The 22,091-nt window shown below is 54.4% G+C and overlaps 1 protein-coding gene across 1 annotated transcript in view; it reads right to left on the bottom strand.

The window, feature by feature from the left end:
- Window positions 1-810: 810 nt before the first annotated feature.
- The window catches only part of CARD14 (caspase recruitment domain family member 14), a 28,923-nt gene continuing 7,642 nt past the window's right edge, over window positions 811-22,091 (bottom strand). Inside the window, 18 exon segments of the mRNA XM_038742046.1 lie at window positions 811-1,521; window positions 2,241-2,356; window positions 2,701-2,822; window positions 3,887-4,060; window positions 5,523-5,634; window positions 6,027-6,090; window positions 7,888-8,125; window positions 9,102-9,228; window positions 10,390-10,585; window positions 10,893-10,953; window positions 11,201-11,295; window positions 11,674-11,789; window positions 11,791-11,811; window positions 12,019-12,132; window positions 12,769-12,909; window positions 16,302-16,427; window positions 18,166-18,285; window positions 20,124-20,294. Coding sequence (XP_038597974.1) covers window positions 1,314-1,521; window positions 2,241-2,356; window positions 2,701-2,822; window positions 3,887-4,060; window positions 5,523-5,634; window positions 6,027-6,090; window positions 7,888-8,125; window positions 9,102-9,228; window positions 10,390-10,585; window positions 10,893-10,953; window positions 11,201-11,295; window positions 11,674-11,789; window positions 11,791-11,811; window positions 12,019-12,132; window positions 12,769-12,909; window positions 16,302-16,427; window positions 18,166-18,285; window positions 20,124-20,294 — 2,322 coding nt within the window. The 3' untranslated portion in view covers window positions 811-1,313.

The following is a 22,091-nucleotide window of genomic DNA, read 5'->3' as shown; positions in this document are numbered from 1 at the left end:
GTGTGACCCTCTGGACTTCGGCTCCCTCATCTGTAGAATGGGGATTAATGGGAATGGGAATGGAAAGAGGCCGGGCTTTGGAGTCAGAGGTCATGCGTTCAAATCCCAGCTCCGCCACTTATCTCCTGTGTGACCCTCTGGACTTCAGCTCCCTCATCTGTAGAATGGGGATTAATGGGAATGGGAATGGAAAGAGGCCGGGCTTTGGAGTCAGGGGTCGTGGGTTCAAATCCCAGCTCCGCCAATTGTCAGCTGTGTGACTTTGGGCAAGTCACTTCACTTCTTTGTGCCTCAGTTACTGCATCTGTCAAATGGGGATTAAGACTGTGAGCCCCCCGGGGGACAACCTGATCACCTTGTAACCTCTCCAGTGCTTAGAACAGTGCTTTGCGCATAGTAAGCCTTAATAAATGCCATCATTATTATTATTATTAAGACTGTGAGCCTTATGTGGGACAGACACTGTGGCCGACCTAACGAGCTTGTATCCTCCCCCCGGGCCCGGGGCTTGGTACATAGTAAGCACTTAAACACCATAATCATCATCATTATCCCAGCGCTTAGTACAGTGCCTGGCACATGGTAAGCGCTTAACAAATACCATCAAAATAAATAAATGAATGAATAAATAAATACCATGGATTGATTTTGGCTTCCCCTGCGGGGAGGCACCAGAACTGCTCCCAGGTTCCTGGGCCTGTCCACCCACCCCCTGGTTCCCCAGGCTTCGCAGAGGGAAGCTCCTCCCTGTCGAAGGGCAGGGGGGGAAAGGGGGCAGCATGCAGCCCAGAAAGTTAGAAAAGACTCTTTAATTTAGCGCCATGTACAGAATTTACATCGGCCTCGACCCACGTTCGCTCCCAGAGAGGCCTGACGACAACTTCAGTTTCCCTCCTGTCCCCGGCCTCCTTGGGTGGGAGGCTTGGGCCGCGTGGGGAAACTGAGGTAGGAAGTGAGGCCGGGTCCAGGGCTCTCGCCAACGGGCATCGCCGGTGGCAGGGACAGCCCCGTACCCCGTCATTTCCCAGGGTCCTCTAGACTCACGTCCACTACTGCTTCTTCCGTCAGCCCCTTCCCTATTTGGTGTGGGGGGTCTCGGCCCCGGAGGCGTGTACCCGGACCCAGGCAGCCGGGGAGCGCTCTCCCACCAACGGGAGCAGAAATGTGTGCAAATGCGGTGACGAGAGGGCTCCGGGCATAGGGAGGCCATTCCCGATGCCCATGACCCTCTTTTCCTAATGAGCTGGGAGGAAATGAGCCAGGGTTGGGTGGTGGTGGTGGTGGGAGAAGAGGAAAGGGGCAGGGATGGGGCGTCATCGGGGCCCTTGCTCTAGCCACACGACCTTCCTCTGCTCGTCGGAGACGGCGGCCCGCACGCAGCCCAGCAGCGAGTCCGTGTCGCTCCAGGCGTCGGGGGCCAGGGCCCGGTGCAGGCAGGGCAGGCCCTCCAGCTCCATCTCCGCCCGCTTGGCAGCCTCCAGGACCTGCTCCTCCGTAGCCCCCACCCGCTGCACCGCCTTCCTGAGCACCAGGAGAGCAAAATGGGGAGGAGATCCTTGCTCTCCCTCCCTCTTGGACCGGGACACTCGGGTGTCCGCTCCGATTATCGGGCCGGGTCCACTTTGACTATCCTTTGTCAAGCCCGACCCTCGGCCCATTCATTCAATCGTATTTACTGAGCGCTTACTGTGTGCACAGCACCGGACTAAGAGCTTGGGGAGTCCAAGTTGGCAACATATAGAGACGGTCCTTACCCAACAGCGGGCTCACAGTCTAGAAGGGGGAGACAGACAACAAAACGAAACATATTAACAAAATAAAAGAAATAGAATAGTAAATATGTACAAGTAAAATAAGTAGAGTAATAAATCTGTACAAACATAAGTACAGGTGCTGTGGGGAGGGGAAGGAGGTAAGGCTTGGCACCTAGAAAACTGCTTAATGAAGAGCTTCCTCTAGACTGTAAGCTCCTTGTGGGCAGGGAATCTGTCTGTTTATTGTTGTCCTCTGCCCAACACTTACTGCAATGCTCTTCACATAGGAAGCGCTCAATAAATACGATTGAATGAACGAATAGCGTAACCAGCTAGCCGACGCTTCCTGTATCTTGGATTATCGCCCCGCGGACCCCGGATGACAGGAGTCTAGCAGGCATCCCCTCCCACCCCGCACCATCTCTCCCCCGAGGGGCCGCCGGCTCCTTGCTCGCCCGGCCCGCCGTGCCCCGGGAGCTCACGTACTTGAGTTTCTTGGCGTTCTTGTCGCTGACGGGGATGTGGACGACGATGGGGAAGATCTCGGCGGCGAGCAGGGCCCGCACGCAGTCCAGCCCCAAGTCCAGGAGGCAGTGTGTGCCCTGTGGGGAAGGGGACGGGCCCATCAGCCCCCCGGTCCACCTGACCCGGCTGAGGCCTGGCCAGGCGGTGGGCGACAACCAGACCTCGCCTCCAACGGCCTTCCATTCCATGAGGAAATCCCCCAACCGCCTGGGGGGACTACTTTGTCCCCTCCACGACTGGCTGTGGAAGCACACAGGCCCTCCTCGAGGTTGTGCTGTGGTCAGAATCCTTGCCCTCTGGGACCACTAGGCCCCACCACCTTAAGAGGGTTGGGGTTTTGGGGGGTGGGTCCCTAACCCCTTCAGGCGTCCCCTCCCCCCGGGGCCTCCCCGAAGCCGCCGGGTGTAGCGGTCTCCGTTACCTTCTCCATGAGGGCCTCGATGGCCTGGCGGGGGACGGAGCGGTGGCCGTCGGGACCCTCTTTCCCCTGGATGAGGTCACCTGTCCCTCTCCTGGCCGCTCGCTCCACGGGGCTCAAGTGGGCTGGGGAGGCCGAGGGGAGGTGGGGGCAGGAGGAGGCGGCATCAGGCTGAGGCTTGGGCAGCCCCAGTCATCATCATCATCATCATCAATCGTACTTATTGAGCGCTTACTATGTGCAGAGCACTGTACTAAGCGCTTGGGAAGTACAAATTGGCAACAGATAGAGACAGTCCCTACCCGACAGTGGGCTCACAGTCTAAAAGGGGGAGACAGAGAACAAAACCAAACATACTAACAAAATAAAATAAATAGAATAGATATGTACAAATAAATAAATAAATAAATAAATAAATAGAGTAAAAAATATGTACAAACATATATACATATATACAGGTATATACATATATACAGGTCGGGGCGAGCGGGACAGGGCGAGGCCAGAGCTGAGGGATTCCCCCATGGTGGCAAACCTGGAGTTTTGCCTGCCCTGGGGGTCACTCCCCCTGGCACGCACACATACACTGCTCCTCGTGCCTTGATCCAAGTCTGGCTCTGACCCCAGACTCAGGGCATTGTCTGGGTGCCAGCCAAGGCCTCTGCCAACATTTCCCTCTCTTCATAGCCAACAGACCAACCCTTTCTCTCCCTTCAAAGCCTTACTGAAAGCTTTGAAGCTCTTCTCTCCTCTTCTCCCACTCCCTTCTGCGTCACCCTGATTCTCTCCCTTCAATCACCCCCCGGCCCCAGCCCCACGGCACTTATATCCAGATCTGTCATTTATTTATTTCTATTCATGTCTGTCTCCCTCCCTCTAGGCTGTGAGCTCATTGTGGGCAAGGAACACGACGACTAACTCTGTTATACTGTACACTCCCAGTGCTCCGCACACCGTAAGCGCTCAATAAATACGACTGACTGAATGAATGAATGCTCTGTGTTCAGTAAGCACTCAATAAAGACAAGTAGATGGACGGGGACTGTGAGATCGTTGTGAGCAGGGCAACCACTCTGTTCAACTGGACTCTCCCAAGCGCTCGGTACAGTGCTCTGCACACAGTAAGCGCTCAGTAAACACGACCGACTGAATCAGCGAATGAAAGGAGAGGGCCGGAGGAGACGGCTACCTGCTGGGCACTTCTCGAAGCCCCCGAGCAGGCTCAGCTTCTCGCTCAGGATCCTGCCGAGCACCGTGGGCACGAAGAGCACGGGCCGGGGCCGGGTCGGCTTGCGGGGCTTCACCAGGGTGTAAGGCATCAGGGTGAAACAGCTCTCAGCCCAGAAACACACCGTGGGAGAGTCTGGGGGGACGGGACGGTGAGGAAGAACAGCCGAGACCGCGCCACTAGGTCCCCCCCGACCCCATAAGTAATCACCCCTCTCCCCGAGACCCCCTAGACTGTCAGCTCCTTAGGGGCAGGGATCACATCTACTAACTCTCATGCTCTTTCAAGAGTTCGGTGCTCTGCACAAAATAGACCATCAGCTCCTTGAGGGCAGGAATCGGATCTACCGACTCGTGCGTTCTTCCGGGAGCTCAGTCCAGTGCTCTGCACACAACAGGCTCTAAGTTCCTTGAGGGAAAAGATCATGTCTACTAACTCCTGTGCTCTCCCAAGGGCTCGGTACAGGGCTCTGCACACAGTGAGCGCTCAATAAATTGCCCTCGACTGATTGACTTAGGGGGCCCGACGAGAAGGGGCACAGGAGTTGGCCCTTATCGAAGCTGCGACTCTGGAAATCTATCACCCATTTCGGGGGTGGGACTTCCAGGGGGCCTGCATTGTAATAATAATAATAATGATGATGATGGCATTTATTAAGCGCTTACTATGTGCAAAGCACTGTTCTAAGCGCTGGGAAGGTTACAAGATGATCAGGTTGTCCCACGGGGGTGCTCACAGTCTTAATCCCCATTTTACAGACGAGGGAACTGAGGGCCCAGAGAATAATAATAATAATAATAATCATAGCATTTGTTAAGTGCTTACTATGTGCAAAGCACTGTTCTAAGCGCTGGGGTGGTTAACAAGGTGATCAGGTTGCCCCACGGGGGGATCACAGTCTTCATCCCCATTTTACAGATGAGGTAACTGAGGGCCCAGAGAAGCGAAGTGACTTGCCCAAAGTCACCCAGCTGACAATTGGCGGAGCCGGGATTGGAACCCATGACCTCTGACTGCAAAGCCCGGGCTCCTTCCACTGAGCCACGCTGCTTCTCACGCTGCAGCCGTCCCCCTGCCTCCAAGCAGAGCTATACCAGCGTGGCTCAGTGGAAAAAGCCCGGGCTTTGGAGTCAGAGGTCATGGGTTCAAATCCCGGCTCCACCACTTGTCAACTGTGTGACTTTGGGCAAGTCACTTCACTTCTCTGGGCCTCAGTTCCCTCATCTGTAAAATGGGGATGAAGACTGTGAGCCCCACGTGGGACAACCTGATCACCTTGTAAATTCCCCAGCGCTTAGAACAGTGCTCTGCACATAGTAAGAGCTTAATAAATGCCATTATTATTATTATTATTGTTATTATTATTATTATTATTACACCCAAACCAGCTGGGGAGAGGTGTTGGCCCAGCCTCAAGAGCCCAGAGGTGTCTAACTGCAGTCTCTCCTGCTGTCGTTGGCAAAGCCTGGCCTCTAGCTCGCGGAGTGGGAGGGGGCGGAGGAGAGGGAAGAAGAGCCCTCCCTGCCCCTCGCCAATCCCTGCCAGCCTGATGGCCACAGCGGGGTGGGTGGCGGGTCGGAGGGGTGGGGGCCCGCACCTTCTGGCTTGCGTGGCTCGGCCTGGCCCCCGTCGAATGACAGCCACAGGGGGTTGCCCGCGCTCTTGTCCGCGCTGACGATCCGTACCAGCTTCTGTTGGCTCCCGGAGCACTGCGGGCAGGGAGGGCGGAGGGTGAGGGCTGGGCAAGGGGAGGGTGGCGGTGGCTACCCCGGCCCGCGCCCCTCCTGGCCTAGATATCGAGGTCCCGGCGCGGCCCTCGGCCCGTTGTCAGCACTGAACAAACGGCACGGGTATTATTAGGAAGGGAGGACCAGGCGCACGAGAGACGCCCACGAGACTGTGAGCCCACTGTTGGGTAGGGACCGTCTCTATCTGTTGCCAACTTGTACTTCCCAAGTGCTTAGTCCAGTGCTCTGCACACAGTAAGCGCTCAATAAATACGATTGATTGAATGAATGAATGAATGAGACCTAAGAGGCGGCAGGCCGTCTGAGTTGGACCCCCGGGGGGCCGCCCCCTCCCTCCCGGCCTCCCCGCTTACCTTACGGGTGATTGTGCTGGGCTGGGTCATGTCCTGGATGACGGTGATGAGGTGCTGCTGAGCCCTGCGGGCAGACAGGAGAGGAGGCCGGGTCCAGGTGGCCCGGGACCCCCCCAAGGCAGACCCTTGCCAAGTCCTGAACCCCACGCCCGGGTGGGCTTCCCCGAAGAGCTAGAGGCTGACAAAGTCTGGGGCTCAAGGGGAGGGGTGTCTTGCCCGGGACACTCCAGAATGTGTCAGCTCCTGCTCTAGAACCACAAGGCCCACCCGGGATTCAGAATATGCGCTGTGACGGCTCTAGACATTCTGCTCTAGATCGACACTCGGCCTGGGCTTCTAGAATAGCCACCATGGCCCTCCAGAAACAGAACCTGCTATTATTATGATGGCATTTATTAAGCGCTTACTATGTGCAAAGCGCTGGGGAGGTTACAAGGTGATCAGGTTGTCCCACGGGGGGGCTCCCAGTCTTCATCCCCATTTGACAGACAAGGGAACTGAAGCTCAGAGAAGTGAAGTGACTTGCCAAAGTCACATAGCTGACAGTTGGCAGAGCCGGGATTTGAACCCGTGACCTCTGACTCCAAAGCCCGGGTTCTTTCCATTGAGCAACCTGTTCTCATTCATTCATTCAGCCGTATTTAATGAGCGCTTACTGTGTGCAGAGCACTGTACTAAGCGCTTGGGAAATACAAGTCGTCAGCTCCTTGAGGGTGGGGACTCGCCCAAGGTCACCCAGCAGACAAGTGGCGGAGCCGGGACTAGACCCCAGGTCCTTCTTACTCCCAAGCCTGTGCTCTGCCCACTAGGCTAAGCTGCTTCCCGGCTCGAGGGCCAGGATGGTTTCTACTACCTCTACTGAACTGTCCCCAGATCTCAGTACAACTTCCCGCCCCAGATAAGTGCTCAGTAGATCAATCAATCAATCAATCGTATTTATTGAGCGCTTACTGTGTGCAGAGCACTGTACTAAGCCCTTGGGAAGTCCAAGTTGGCAACATATAGAGACAGTCCCTACCCAACAGTGGGCTCACAGTCTACAAGGGGGAGACAGAGAACAAAACCAAACATAGTAACAAAATAAAATAAATAGAATAGATATGTACAAGTAAAATAAATAAATAAATAGAATAATAAATATGTACAAACATATATACCCTACCCATCTGTAATAATAATAATAATAATAATAATAATAATAATAATAATAATAATGACGGCATTTGTTAAGCACTTACTACGTGCAAAGCACTGTTCTATGCGCTGGGGGGATACAACGTGATAGACTGGAAGCTCGTCATGGGCAGGGAACGTGTCTAGCAACTCTGTTCTATTAGACTGTCCCAAGTGCTTAAAACGGTGCTCTGCACACAGTAAGTTTTCAATTAGATGCCATTAACTGATGGCTTGATCCCTCACTGTGCCTCGTTCTCACCCGTCCCGCCGTCGACCCCCGGCCCACGTCATCCCCCTGGCCCGGAATGCCCTCCCTCCGCACATCCGCCAAGCTAGCTCTCTTCCTCCCTTCAAAGCCCTACTGAGAGCTCACCTCTTCCAGGAGGCCTTCCCACACTGAGCACCCCCCTTCCTCTCCCCCTCCTCCCCGGCCTTACCTCCTTTCCCTCCCCACAGCACCTGTATATATGTTTGTACGGATTTATTACATATTTATTCTATGTCTTTTATCTTGTTAATATGTTTTGTTTTGTCTCCCCCTTCTAGACTGTGAGCCCGCTGTTGGGTAGGGACCGTCTCTAGATGTTGCCGACTTGGACTTCCCAAGCGCTTAGTCCAGTGCTCTGCACGCAGGAAGCGCTCAATAAATACGACAATGAATGAACGATTGATGGGGGCAACTCACTGGGAGTAGCTGGGGATGGGGCCGTGGTCCATGTCCTTCATGGTGTACGGGTTGACCTGGTGGGCGTGCCAGGAGGTCCGGCCCCGGTACACGGTATCGGTGATGTGTAGGATGTCGTTGCACTGCACCCGCAGCTGCCTGCCGGCCTTCCCCTCCATGGCCAGGTTCACGCGGATGTAGAACGAGTCCCCCGAGGTGGCCGCTCGGCTCTCCATGTCCTGGACCAGCTTCTTGTAGCCTGGCGGGAATGGGACGGAGAAGGGGGGGGAAAAAGGCCGGCGGTTAGGGGTTCAGATTCCCGCTGGCCGGAAGCGGGGAGGAAGTAGGGGGACAGGGATCCAGAGGTCTGCCCCTGGGATGTTTTGGAATTCCAGGCGGGCTCTAGAACCGGGAGCCGTTAGCCCGGCTCTGGAGCCCAGAGTGATTGTGGTATCTGTTAAGCGTTTACCGTGTGCCGGGCACTGAACTACGTGCTGGGTGGATGCCAGCAAATCAGGTTGGACACAGTCCCTGTCACTCGTGGGGCTCACGTTTTACAGGGGAGAGAACGGAGGCCCAGAGAAGTGACTTGCCCAAGGTCACCCAGCATTCATTCATTCATTCAATTGCATTTATTGAGTGCTTACTGTGTGCACAGCACTGTACTAAACACTTGGGAAGTCCAACTTGGCAACACAGAAAGACAGTCCCTACCCACCAGTGGGCTCACAGTCTAGAAGGGGGAGACAGAGAACAAAACATATTAACATAATAAAAATTAAAAAAATAAAAATAAGAATAAATAAAACAAAATATAAAATAAAATATAAAAAATAAAAATAAAATAAATAGAATATGTACAAATAAAATAAATAGAGTAATAAATGCATACAAACACATATACAGGTGCTGTGGGGAAGGGAAGGAGGTAAGGTGGGGGGATAGGGAAGGGGAGGAGGGCGAGAGGAAGGAGGGGGCTCAGTCTGGGAAGGCCTCCTGGAGGAGGTGAGCTCTCAGTAGGGCTTTGAAGGGAAAAGAAGTGACTTGTCCAAGGTCACCCAGCAGACAAGTGGCAGAGCAGGGATTAAAGCCCGTGACCTTCTGATTCCCAGACCCGGGCTCTAGCCACTAGGCCGTGCTGCTTCGGCAGCAGAGTGACGGAGGGGGCACTGCCCCGGCCCAGTGTCGGGGGACAGGCGGGGAGCCAGAGCGGGCCGGACCCCCGTGTTCCGTACCCTCCATGTTGACCTTCACGGACAGGAAGCAGAAGCCGTTCACCCTCTTGAGGAGCCCGACTGCCTGCTCCAGGGTGGTGTCCTCCAATACGGCCTTGGACATGGGGTCCACGGCATCGTAGTCCACCTGAGGGCAAAGCAGACGGGAAAAGACGGGGCCTGATGGGAGAAAGAAGCCTGGGGGGACCGCCGGGACCGGTGCGTGTGGGTAATAATAATAACGGTGGTATTTGTTAAGTGCTTCTTATATGGGAGGCACTGGGCTAAGCGCTGGGGTAGAAATGAGATAATCAGGCTGGACACAATCCCTCTTCCTTGTGGGGCTCACGGCCTTCAGCCCTACTTTACAGATGAGGAAACTGAGGCCCAGGGAAGCGCAGTGATTTGTCCAAGGTCACCCAGGAGACAAGTGGCAGAGCCGGGACTAGAACCCAGGTCCTCTGACTCCCAGCCCGGGCTCTTTCCACTAGGCCACCTGCTCCTTGACTTAAGATAATAATAATAATAATAATAATAATAATGGCATTTATTAAGCGCTTACTATGTGCAAAGCACTGTTCTAAGCGCTGGGGAAGTTACAAGGTGATCAGGTTGTCCCTCAGGGGGCTCACCCCGCGGTGATAGCCATTCGTCCGGTGACTATCTTGCTGGTCAGTCCCCTGTCCGATACGGAGATGACACCGGACGCCTACGTCTGGCCCGCTGTCAATCGATCGATCGATAGTATTGACTGGGCGCTTGCGGGGTGCAGAGTATGAGTGGGGAGAGCCGGTAGGACCTATCCCTGCCCTCAACGAGCATACGGTCTGTTTCAACTCAGCGCCCACCCTCTCCCCGGCTCCGGCTGCAGCCGTCAAGTGCCGTGGCTCCAAAGTGGTGCCCGTGTCCACTGTGGCGGTTCTGAGGCATGGGTAATAATAATAATAATGATGGCATTTATTAAGCGCTTACTATGTGCAAAGCACTATTATATTATACAAGGCGATCAGGTTGTCCCGAGGGGGGGCTCACAGTCTTAATCCCCATTTTACAGATGAGGTCACTGAGGCCCAGGGAAATGAAGTGACTTGCCCGAAGTCACACAGCTGACAATTGGTGGAGCTGGGATTTGAACCCATGACCTCTGGCTCCAAAGCCCGGGCTCTTTCCATTGACCCACGCTGCTTCCCTGGGTAGGGAATGTGTCTGTTTATTGTTGTAGTGTACTCTCCCAAGTGCTTAGCACAGTGCTCCGCACACAGTAAGCGCTCAATAAATACGACCGAATGAGTGAACCAGGCGGACGTACCACGAGGATCTGGGTGCCGGGGCGCAGGGCCATCTGGTCGGCGGGGGAGCCCGGGGTGACGCGGTGAATGAAGATGCCCGTGTGGTTACCACCAATGACGCTGATCTGGTCCAGCAGGGCGTCCCCCTGGAAGGCCAGGACCGTCACCTGACTCAGGATCCTCCGGGCCGGCCACCGCCGCCGCACCGGGACGCTGCTGGGGTCGGGGGACCGGGGCGGGGGGAGAGGACAAGCTTCAAAGTGGGGCCCCCGGGGACCCCTGACCCCAGCAGGGTGGGATTCCGGGCCTTCCAGTGAGCTCGACCCAAGATCTCAGTTTCCACCCCTTTCAGTCTTATTAAGCAGGTCAGAGGGGTGGGGGCGGGAGGAGAAGAACAAGAACAAGACGAAGAAGAAAGAAAGAACAAGAAAAGCAAGAAGATCTCCCACCCCTACCCCGGCCCCGTGGCAGGCGCCCGTCCCCCGGGCAGGGTCTGAGGGGAGCGGGCAGGGGTGGGGCTCACCTTTCCGCCAGGCTGAGGTCTGGGCCGATGGGCTGCCAGCTGCTGTCCGGCTCGGACAGGCCTGCGGGGAAGCCCCCGCGCTGGTGAGCGGACACCAGGCGGGGGTTGGCCGAGGGGGCGGGCGGGGAGGACTCTCCTTGCCCTTCGAGCTTGGGACCACCAGGACCACTGCCCCCGGGTCACCCCGCCAGCCCCGCTCCTCGCCCCGACATGGTCTGCCCAGGGTGGGCACGGGCGGAGGATTTGTTTGGCGCTCGCTCCTTGCCAAGCACTGTGGTACTCTCCCCTGAGGGAGGGACTGTACTTACCCGTACTATCCACTATCTCATAGTCCAATTCCGGCTCATCCTTCTCCCCCGAAGTGGGGCCGCCACCGCCGTCCCCGTCCGGAAACTCCTGGGAGCTGTCAAAGGAGGCCGATGGGAAGGGTCGGATGGGGGGCTGCCGGCCGGGGGGCTACTCTGCGCCCAGGACCAGCTCGCCCGCCTGCCTGGTCACCCACCCACCTGCCGGGTATGAGAAGCATGGCGGCCTACCGGATAGAGCCCGGGCCTGGCTCTGCCACCTGTCTGCTGTGTGACCTTGGGCCACTCACTTCACTTCTCTTTACCTCAGTTCCCTCACCCATAAAATAGGGATTAAGACTGGGAGCCTCACGTGGGACAGGGACTGTGTCCAACCCAATTTGCTTGTATCCACCGCAGCGCTTAGTACAGTGCCTGGCTCATCGCAAGCGCTTAACAACTTCAACAATTCGTATTTTCATTATTATTGTTATTACCTGGTGGACGAGCCATCTTCCAGGAAGTCGAGGGTGAGTCTCTTGTACAGAGAGTCCTTGCCGGGGGGCAGCGGGCTGCTGGAGCGGAAGCTGTCGACCCCGTCCCGGCTCGGGGGGGGCCCCCGGGTCGGACCAGGCCTGTCCGCGTGGGAAGGGGCATGTTGGCGAGGCCGGGGATGCCCCGGGAGGATCCTGCCGGTGCTCGTACCCGCGTACTTACACACCATCTCACGGCGCCCCAGTCACCCACCCGTACGCTAACAGACGCACACTCGGTTAGTAGCGCCCAGCCACCCGCACGCACGTTCGGTCAGGGAAGAGGAGGGAGAGCACAGACCCCAGTACCTCTGCCGGGCTCAGGAAGCCGAGATCACTGTCCTCTCTGGGACACAGAGCATGCATTCGTATGAGCCGCTGCTTCCCCCTCCGGGAAGGCTGAAGCTCCTGCTGTCTGGCCTGCTGGGAACAGCCCCACGGCCCAGTCTGGCCCAGTCTGGTCCAGCAGCCCCCCCGGGCCCCGGGGACTGCACCCCATCCCATCCCATCCCACCGGGGCAGCCCTCCCCTACCGTTCCCCGTTCCCCTCTCATCTAAATTCGGTCCCTGGCGGGTGGCCACGGGCCCCCAAACCCTACACCAATGGCTTGGGGGAATCCGGCCGGGCGAGAGAGCAGAGTTGAAAGGGAGTTGAAAGGACTGGAGTTCTCATTCCAACTCCGCCACGTGCCTGCTGTGTGACCTTGGGCGGATATCACTTCACTTCCCTGTGCCTCGGTTCCCTCATCTGTAAAATGGGGATTAAGACTGCGAGCGCTGCGTGAGATTAGGACTGAATCTGATTTATCTTCTACCTTCCCCAGAGCTTAGAACAGTGCTTGACACGCAGTAAGCCCATAACAAATGAACAGATAATTCCATTACATGGACTGTGTCCAACTCGATGAACTCGTATCCACCCCCGGCGCTTAGTACAGTGCCTGGCCCGTAATAGACACTTAACACCATTTAAAAAAACAACAACAGGGGGGTTCCTCCACACTCCCTGCTCCTCCTTTCCTCTCCCTCCCCTAGCCCCTTCCCCAGTCCTCCCCACACCTCGCAGCGCTGCTCTTTGCGCAGCTGTTTCCGCAGCTCGCAGACCTCGTCCGTCAGCTCAAACACCTTCCGGCGGAGAGAGTCCTTCTCCGTCAGGCTCTGGGCGATCTCCATCTGGGCCCCGTCCCGGGCCGCGTACGCCTGCCGGGGAGCCCGGGAGAGATCGCATCACCAGACGCCCCTCTCCTCCCTCCCCCGAGCCCCAACCCTGCGCAGGAGCTCCAGATTCAATTTCGCATTTAATAATAATAATAATATTGGCATTTGTTAAGCGCTTACTATGTGCAGAGCACTGTTCTAAGCGCTGGGGGGGGGGGGTACAAGGTGATCAAGTTGTCCCACATAGGGCTCACAGTCCCAATCCTCATTTTACAGATGAGGTAACGGAAGCTCAGAGAAGTTAAGTGACTTGCCCAAGGTCACACAGCAGACATGTGGTGGATTTAACCTCCTGCTCCCCCGATTCTGGGCTGGTTGCAGGCGGCGCATGTTTTCATTCGGCACCATCGAAAACCGTCCCAATATTTAGGCTCTATTCATTCATTCATTCAATTGTAGTTATTGAGTGCTTACTGTGTGCAGGGCACTGTACTAAGCGCTTGGGAAATACAAGTTGGCAACATATAGAGACAGTCAATCAATCAATCGTATTTATTGAGCGCTTACTGTGTGCAGAGCACTGTACTAAGCACTTGGGAAGTCCAAGTTGGCAACATGTAGAGACAGTCCCTACCCAACAGTGGGCTCACAGTCTAGATGGGGGAGACAGAGAACAAAACCAAACAAAGTAACAAAATAAAATGAATAGAATAGATATGTACAGTAAAATAAATAAATAAATAGAATAATAAATATGTACAAACATATATACCCTACCTATCTGTAATAATAATAATAATAATGATGGCATTTGTTAAGCACTTACTATGTGCAAAGCACTGTTCTAAGTGCTGAGGGGATACAACGTGATAGACTGGAAGCTCGTCATGGGCAGGGAACGTGTCTAGCGACTCTGTCCTATTAGACTGTCCCAAGTGCTTAAAACAGTGCTCTGCACACAGTAAGTTTTCAATAAATACCGCTGATTTAGCACCAATCAATCAATAGTATTTACTCGGTGCCCTCTCTGTGCAGAGCACTGTACTAAGCACTTGAGAGGGCATAATAGACTCTAAACACGACCCCCCTCGAGGAGCTCACCACCCTGTGTTAAGCACTTGGGGGAGGATGATAGTTAAAGACAAGATCCCTGCCCTCAAGGAGCTTGCAGTCCTACTGTGTGCAGAACACTCAACTGAGGGATTGAGAGAGTTACAATGGAATTAATAAGCTCTGCCCTCACGGAACTGACAAGTCTACTCCACTCACAGCACTGTACTAGGCGCTTGGGAGAGCACGTTACAGTTACTAAACATGATCCCTGCCCTCAAGGAGCTTGCAATCTATTGTATGCATGGCACAGAAATAAACAGGAGCTTCCAGACGGTGCGCAGAGCACTGTTCTAAGCGCCTGGGAGACTATGACAGATCCGGTAGACTCCATCCTTGCTCCCAGTGAGCAGATTGGAGAGGACAACAGATTTAGTAGACAAGATTTCTGCCCTCAAGGAGCTTCCAGACTGTGCGCAGAGCACTGTTCTAAGCACCTGGGAGACTACGACAGATCCGGCAGACTCCATCCTTGCTCCCAGTGAGCAGATTGGAGAGGACAACAGATTTAGTAGACAAGATTTCTGCCCCCGAGGAGCTTCCAGACGGTGCTCAGAGCACTGTTCTAAGCGCCTGGGAGACTATGACAGATCCGGTAGACTCCATCCTTGCTCCCAGTGAGAAGACTGGAGAGGACAACAGATTTAGTAAACAAGATTTCTGCCCTCGAGGAGCTTCCAGACGGTGCGCAGAGCACTGTTCTAAGTGCCTGGGAGACTACGACAGATCCGATAGACTCCATCCTTGCTCCCAGTGAGCAGATTGGAGAGGACCACAGATTTAGTAGACAAGATTTCTGCCCCCGAGGAGCTTCCAGACGGTGTGCAGAGCACTGTTCTAAGCGCCTGGGAGACTACGACAGATCTGGTAAACTCCATCCTTGCTCCCAGTGAGCAGATTGGAGAGGACAACAGATTTAGTAGACAAGATTTCTGCCCCCGGGGAGCTTCCAGACGGTGAGCAGAGCACTGTTCTGAGCGCCTGGGAGACTACGACAGATCCGGTAGGCTCCATCCTTGCTCCCAGTAAGCAGATTGGAGAGGACAACAGATTTAGTAGACAAGATTTCTGCCCCCGAGGAGCTTCCAGACAGTGCTCAGAGCACTGTTCTGAGCGCCTGGGAGACTACGACAGATCCGGTAGACTCCATCCTTGCTCCCAGTGAGCACATTGGAGAGGACAACAGATTTAGTAGACAAGATTTCTGCCCCCGAGGAGCTTCCAGACGGTGCGCAGAGCACTGTTCTAAGCGCCTGGGAGACTACGACAGATCCGGTAGACTCCATCCTTGCTCCCAGTGAGCAGATTGGAGAGGACAACAGATTTAGTAGACAAAATTTCTGCCCTCGAGGAGCTTCCAGACGGTGCGCAGAGCACTGTTCTAAGCGCCTAGGAGACTATGACAGATCTGGTAGACTCCATCCTTGCTCCCAGTGAGCAGATTGGAGAGGACAACAGATTTAGTAGACAAGATTTCTGCCCTCGAGGAGCTTCCAGATGGTGCGTAGAGCACTGTTCTAAGCGCCTGGGAGACTATGACAGATCCGATAGACTCCATCCTTGCTCCCAGTGAGCAGATTGGAGAGGACAACAGATTTAGTAGACAAGATTTCTGCCCCCAAGGAGCTTCCAGACGGTGCGTAGAGCACTGTTCTAAGCGCCTGGGAGACTATGACAGATCCGATAGACTCCATCCTTGCTCCCAGTGAGCAGATTGGAGAGGACAACAGATTTAGTAGACAAGATTTCTGCCCCCGAGGAGCTTCCAGACAGTGCGCAGAGCACTGTTCTGAGCGCCTGGGAGACTACGACAGAGCCGGTAGACTCCATCCTTGCTCCCAGTGAGCAGATTGGAGAGGACAACAGATTTAGTAGACAAGATTTCTGCCCCCAAGGAGCTTCCAGATGATGTGCAGAGCACTGTTCTAAGCGCCTGGGAGACTACGACAGATCCGGTAGACTCCATCCTTGCTCCCAGTGAGCAGACTGGCGTTAGAGGAGCCAAGTGTGTGGGCTGGGATGGGATAGGAAATCGGGGAAGTAAGGTAGGAGGGGGCTGTAAGCTCATCGTGGTCAGGAAATGTGTTTGTCTGTTATATTGTCAAGCGCTTAATACAGCTCTTTGCACGCAGGAAGCATGCAGGAGACTACGACAGATCTGGTAGACTCCATCCTTGCTCTCCAAGAGCTTGCAGTCTAGAGGTGCAGTACAGTCTTCCAAAGAGAGAGTCTGTTCCCATCCTCCCTCGCCTCCCCCTTCCTCTCTCCCCACTTCTCCGTCCTCCGTCCCTCCTTCCCCGGCCCCTCTCCCGGCCCCAGGGTACCTGGTCCCGTTCCTTCTGCAGCTCCATCACCTGGCTCTGCAGAGCGTTCATTTTCTCCTTGTAAATCTCACAGTCCACCTTGGTTTTCCGAAACTCTAACAGGGTCTTCTCCTTCTCCTCCCAGTACTATGAGTGGGGATGGAGAGAGGGGAGACGTATGCACGCACGCGTACACACACACATGGATACAATCGGTAATATTAATGATTATAATAGGAGCATTTGTCAAGCGCGATACGTGGCTCGGTGGAAAGAGCCCGGGCTTTGGAGTCAAGAGGTCATGGGTTCAAATCCCAGCTCCGCCACTTGTCAGCTGGGTGACTTTGGGCAAGTCACTTCACTTCTCTGGGCCTCAGTTCCTTCATCTGTAAAACGGGGATTAAGACTGTGAGCCCCCCGGGGGACAACCTGATCACCTTGTAACCTCCCCAGCGCTTAGTACAGTGCTTTGCATATAGTAAGCGCTTAATAAATGCCATTATTATTATCATCAGGTGCGAAGCGCTGCAGCTGATACCAGATAATGTCAGGTCAGACACAGAACCTCCTCTCCTCTTCTCACGCTCCCTTCTGCGTCGCCCTGACTCGCTCCCTTAATAATAATAATAATAATAATAATAATAATGGCATTTATTAAGTGCTTACTATGTGCAAAGCACTGTTCTAAGCGCTGGGGAGGTTACAAAGTGATCAGGTTGTCCCTCGTGGGGCTCATAATCTTAATCCCCATTTTACAGATGAGGTAACTGAGGCACAGAGAAGTGAAGTGACTTGCCCAAAGTCACACAGCTGACAATTGGCGGAGCTGGGATTTGAACCCATGACCTCTGACTCCAAAGCCCGGGCTCTTTCCACTGAGCCACGCTGCTTCTCCCTTCATTTATCGCCCCTCCCAGCCCCACGGCACCTAAGTCCAGATCTGTCATTTATTAATTTTATTAATGTCCGTCTCCCCCTCTAAACTGTAAGCTTGATGTGGGCGGGGAATGTGACTGCTTACTGTTCTAATGGACTCGCCCAAGAGCTCAGTACAGTGCTCTGCATACAATAAATACAACTGAATGAATCAATCAATCAATCAATGCACGTGGGGCTCACAAGTCTAAGAGGGAGGGAGAATGGGCCTTATTATACAGAGGAGGAAACTGAGGCCCAGAGAAGTGAAGGGAGTTGTCTGGGGCCATCCGGCAGGTAAGTGGCAGGGCCAGGATGAGAATCCCGATAAAAGCCCTTCACTGGGCCTCAGTGAGCTCATCTGTAAAATGGGGATTAAGAATGGGTGCTCCACGTGGGACACGGACTGTGTCCAACCTTGTATCTACTCCACTGCTTAGTACAGTGCCTGGCACATAGTCAGCGCTTAACAAATACCATTAAAAAAAACAACACACACACACAGCCGGCCCTATGACAAATTGCCCAGGGGCTCTCGACCGCAAGTGGGGAGTTGCTCATGGGCAAGTAATTTCCATTCCCTGTCAGAGAGACCAGGCTTGGCTAATAGTAATAACTGCGGTATTTATTAAGTGCTTACTATTTGCCAGGCAATGTACTATGCACTAGGGTGGATGCACAAGCAAATTGGGGTAGACACACTCCCTATCCCATGTCTCAATCCTCATTCTCCAGATGAGGTAACTGGGGCCCAGAGGGGTGAAGTGACTTGCCCGAGGTCACCCAGGTGGAGCAGGATTAGAACCCAGGTCCTTCTGACTCCTAGGCTCCCTCTCCGCCAACCCCTCGTTGCCCTGTGGCTGCTGGCCCGGGGGGGCGGCCCACGGCGGTCCACCCCGGTCCTCCTCCGGCCGGACGGGGACATTTGTAGGGAAGTGGGAGGGTTGGGGAGGGGGGACGGATGACCCACCTGCTTGCGTTGTTTCTCAGCTGTGGTGGCTCGCTCCCGCAGGGAATGTATCCGGTCCACCAGCTGCTGCTTACTCTCCTGGGCCTCGTCCAGCGACTGCTCCAAGATGTCCTTCTCCGCCTGGGACCCGGGGCGGTAGCGGGATGTTATCGGCGTGAGGCCCACCGCCCAGCGACCCCGGCCCGGTCCCCCTCGCCCCCTCCACTTCCTGGTCCCACCCTCGGGACCTTCTGCCTCGCACAGGTCGGATCGAGGAGCGGAGCCGAACTTCAGCCCGGCCGGGGCCCCGCAGACGGACCGCGGCTCGGGAAGCCAGGGCACCCGGGTCACGGTCCTGCCGGCCATCGGAGTAGGGGGAAGGTCAAGGTTTCTGGCCAGGAAAGCCGACCGGAGTAGGCCAGGAGGTAATCCCGACACAGCTGGCTCATGGGGCGGCAAAGACCGTAGCCTCCTGCCGCCGGATCACGCCCAGTCCCCCTTTCCTCTTCTCCCACTCCTTTCTGCGTCGCCCTGATTTACTCCCTTTATTCATCCCTCCTCCCAGCTCCATGGCACTTATGTCCAAATCTGTCATTTGTTTATTTCTATTAATGTCCATCTCCTGTCTCTATATGTTGCCAATTTGTACTTCCCAAGCGCTTAGTACAGCGCTCTGCACACAGTAAGCGCTCCATAAATACGACTGATGATGATGATGATCTCCCCCTCCAGACTGTCAGCTCACCGAGGGCAGGGAGTATGTCCGTTTATTGTTATATTGTCCTCTCCCAAGCGCTTAATACAGTGCTCTGTACACAGGAAGCACTCAATAAATATGATTGAGCGATTGAACGAATAGAGTGCTGTGGTGGCTCAGGCCGCCGATGGGCCCTCCACACTACATTCATTCATTCAATCGGATTTATCGAGCGCTTACTGTGTGCAGAGCACTGTACTAAGCGCTTGGGAAGTACAAGTCAGCAACATATAGAGACAGTCCCTACCCAACAATGGACTCACAGTCTAGAAGGGGGAGACAGACAACAAAACAAAACCTGTAGACAGGTGTCAAAAACGTCAGAATAAATAGAATTTATTCTATTTATTCTATTCAGCGCCGCTGCCCATTTCCTCACTTGTGGCACTCTGGAGCCCCGGGGGGATCCCGGCTGTCAGGGGTGAGAGAGAGCGCATGGGCCAGGCCCGGGGCTTACCCGTCATCATCATCATCATCATCATCAATCGTATTTATTGAGCGCTTACTATGTGCAGAGCACTGTACTAAGCACTTGGGAAGTACAAATTGGCAACATATAGAGACGGTCCCTACCCAACAGTGGGCTCACAGTCTAAAAAGGGGAGACAGAGAACAAAACCAAACATACTAACAAAATAAAATAAATAGAATAGATATGTACAAATAAAATAAATTAATAAATAAATAGAGTAATAAATATGTACAAACATATATACATATATACAGGTGCTGTGGGGAAGGGAAGGAGGTAAGATGGGGGGGATGGAGAGGGGGACGAGGGGGAGAGAAAGGAAGGGGCTCAGTCTGGGAAGGCCTCCTGGAGGAGGTGAGCTCTCAGCAGGGCCTTGAAGGGAGGAAGAGAGCGAGCTTGGCGGATGGGCAGAGGGAGGGCATTCCAGGCCCGGGGGATGACGTGGGCCGGGAGTCGATGGCGGGAGAGGCGAGAGCGAGGTACGGTGAGGAGATTAGCGGCGGAGGAGCGGAGGGTGCGGGCTGGGCTGGAGAAGGAGACAAGGGAGGTGAGGTAGGAGGGGGCGAGGGGATGGATGGACAGCCTTGAAGCCCAGGGGGAGGAGTTTCTGCCTGATGCGCAGATTGATTGGTAGCCACTGGAGATTTTTGGTCACTTCGGACCACCAGCTCCACCCTTCTAGACTGTGAGCTGCCTGCCCAGGGGGAAACCCACCCGTCGTGGGGTTGGGGAGTGGGGTCGGCGTCCTACCAGGCTGAAGGTCAGCGACTTGAGTTTGGTGTTCTCCTCCTTGAGCCTGACCAGCTCTCCGCCGTGGGCGTCCGGGTCCGCGCCGTCGAGCCACAGGGTGTGCTCCCGGAAGTCCCGCTCGCAGGACGAGGCCACCTTCACCCGCTGCAGCTCCTGCTTGGTCAGGTACAGCTGCCCGGGCACGGATGCGGGCGACGGGGGAGACCGGGAGGGAGGGGGGAGGAATCACAAGAATCATTATGGCAACCGTCACAATCATCATTCAATCAGTTACGCTGAGGTGGCTGATCTTTCTGTCCAGGTGAATTGTTTGAGCCCAGAGACTGGATAATAATAATAATAATGACGATGACAATGATACTTGTTAAGCGCTTTCTATGTCAGTCAATTAACCGTATTTAGTGAACACTTACTGTGTGCAGAGCACTGTACTAAGCACTTGGGAGACTCCAAAACAACAGAGTTAGTAGACACGTTCCTTGCCCACAATGAGCTGACAGTCCAGGGCGGGAGATAGACATGAACATAAAGAAATAAAATTACAAATCTGGACAGAAGTACAATGGGGCTGAGAGGGGGGATGAATAAAGGGAACAAGTTAGGGAGACACAGAAGGAAGTGGGAGAAGAGGAAAGGAGGGCTTGGTCAGGGAAGGCATCTTTGGAGGAGACGGGCCTTCAATTAGGCTTTGAAGGTGGGAAGGGACATTGTCTGTTGGATTTGAGGAGGGAGGGTGTTCCAAGCCAGAGGCAGGACGGGGCAAGTGGTTGGCAGCGAGATGGAGGCCCGGTGAGCAGGTTGGCGTAAGAGGAGCTAAGTGTGTGGGCTGAGATGGAATAGGAAATCGGGGAGGTAAGATAGGAGGGGGCTGTACGCTCGTCGTGGTCAGGAAACGTGTCTGTTTGTTATATTGTCAAGCGCTTAATACAGCTCTTTGCACGCAGGAGGCATTCAATAAATATGAATGAATGAATGAATGAGGGGGCGAGCTGATTGACTGCTTTAAAGCTCAGTAAACACCGTGATTGACTCACTCCAAGCGCACGCTCTAAATCGAAGCCGAACGTGGGGAGTATAGCTCAGCGGGAGTTTTCCTTCCATTGGGGTGTGGTGAGAACACAACCCACGTGTTGTAACAGAGCTGGCTGCCCTCGCGAATGATCCAAGGAACTGACAGGAAGTTCAGTGCCTTGCCCTGCGCCTACTGTGCTAGTCGGTGGCTGAGCACGTAAAGGGACCCTGGCGTTCACCGTCCCTCGGCCTTTCCCCAGCTCTGTCGATCCTGGAGGTGATGAGATAACGCCGTGGCCCTGGCTACCTCACACCCCCTGGCTGGTCCAGTGGGGCTCGCCAGGCGGACCTCCTACTAGCCAAACCTGGAACTTCAAAGGGACCCCCACCTAATCCTGCCCTTCAACACTGTCGGGCAAGAGGCGGCACCTCAGGGCAACTGCTCCCTTATCCCAGCTCCGCCGTTTGCCTTCTCTGGATCTCAGTTTCCTCATCTGCAAAATGGGGATTCGAAACCTGTTCTCCCTCTTACTCAGACTTTGCACACCCCGTGGGACAGGGACTGTGTCCAATCTCATTACCTTGTATCTGCCCCAGGGCTTGGCACAGAGTAAGCCCTGAACAGATAGCATCATTATTATTATTAAGCTTATTGTGGGCAGGGAACATGCCTGCCATCTCTGTTGTCTTGTCCTCTCCCAAGCGCTTAACCCAGTGCTCTGCACACAGTAAGCTCCCATTCAATCAATCACATTTTTGCACTAGGCTTCACCGCCTCTCTGAAACGGAGGAAACGGGGAGGGGGAGAAATGAAAAGATGGGATGATGATGATATGTTGCCAATATATGTTGCCAATTTGTACTTCCCAAGCACTTAGTACAGTGCTCTGCCCATAGTGAGCGCTCAATAAATACGATTGATGATGATGATGATGATGGCATCTATTAAGCGCTTAC

This window comes from Tachyglossus aculeatus, unplaced genomic scaffold (assembly GCF_015852505.1).
Source record: "Tachyglossus aculeatus isolate mTacAcu1 unplaced genomic scaffold, mTacAcu1.pri SUPER_34, whole genome shotgun sequence".
Taxonomy (NCBI): Eukaryota; Metazoa; Chordata; class Mammalia; order Monotremata; family Tachyglossidae; genus Tachyglossus; species Tachyglossus aculeatus.
This window is presented reverse-complemented; position numbering and strand designations above follow the sequence as displayed.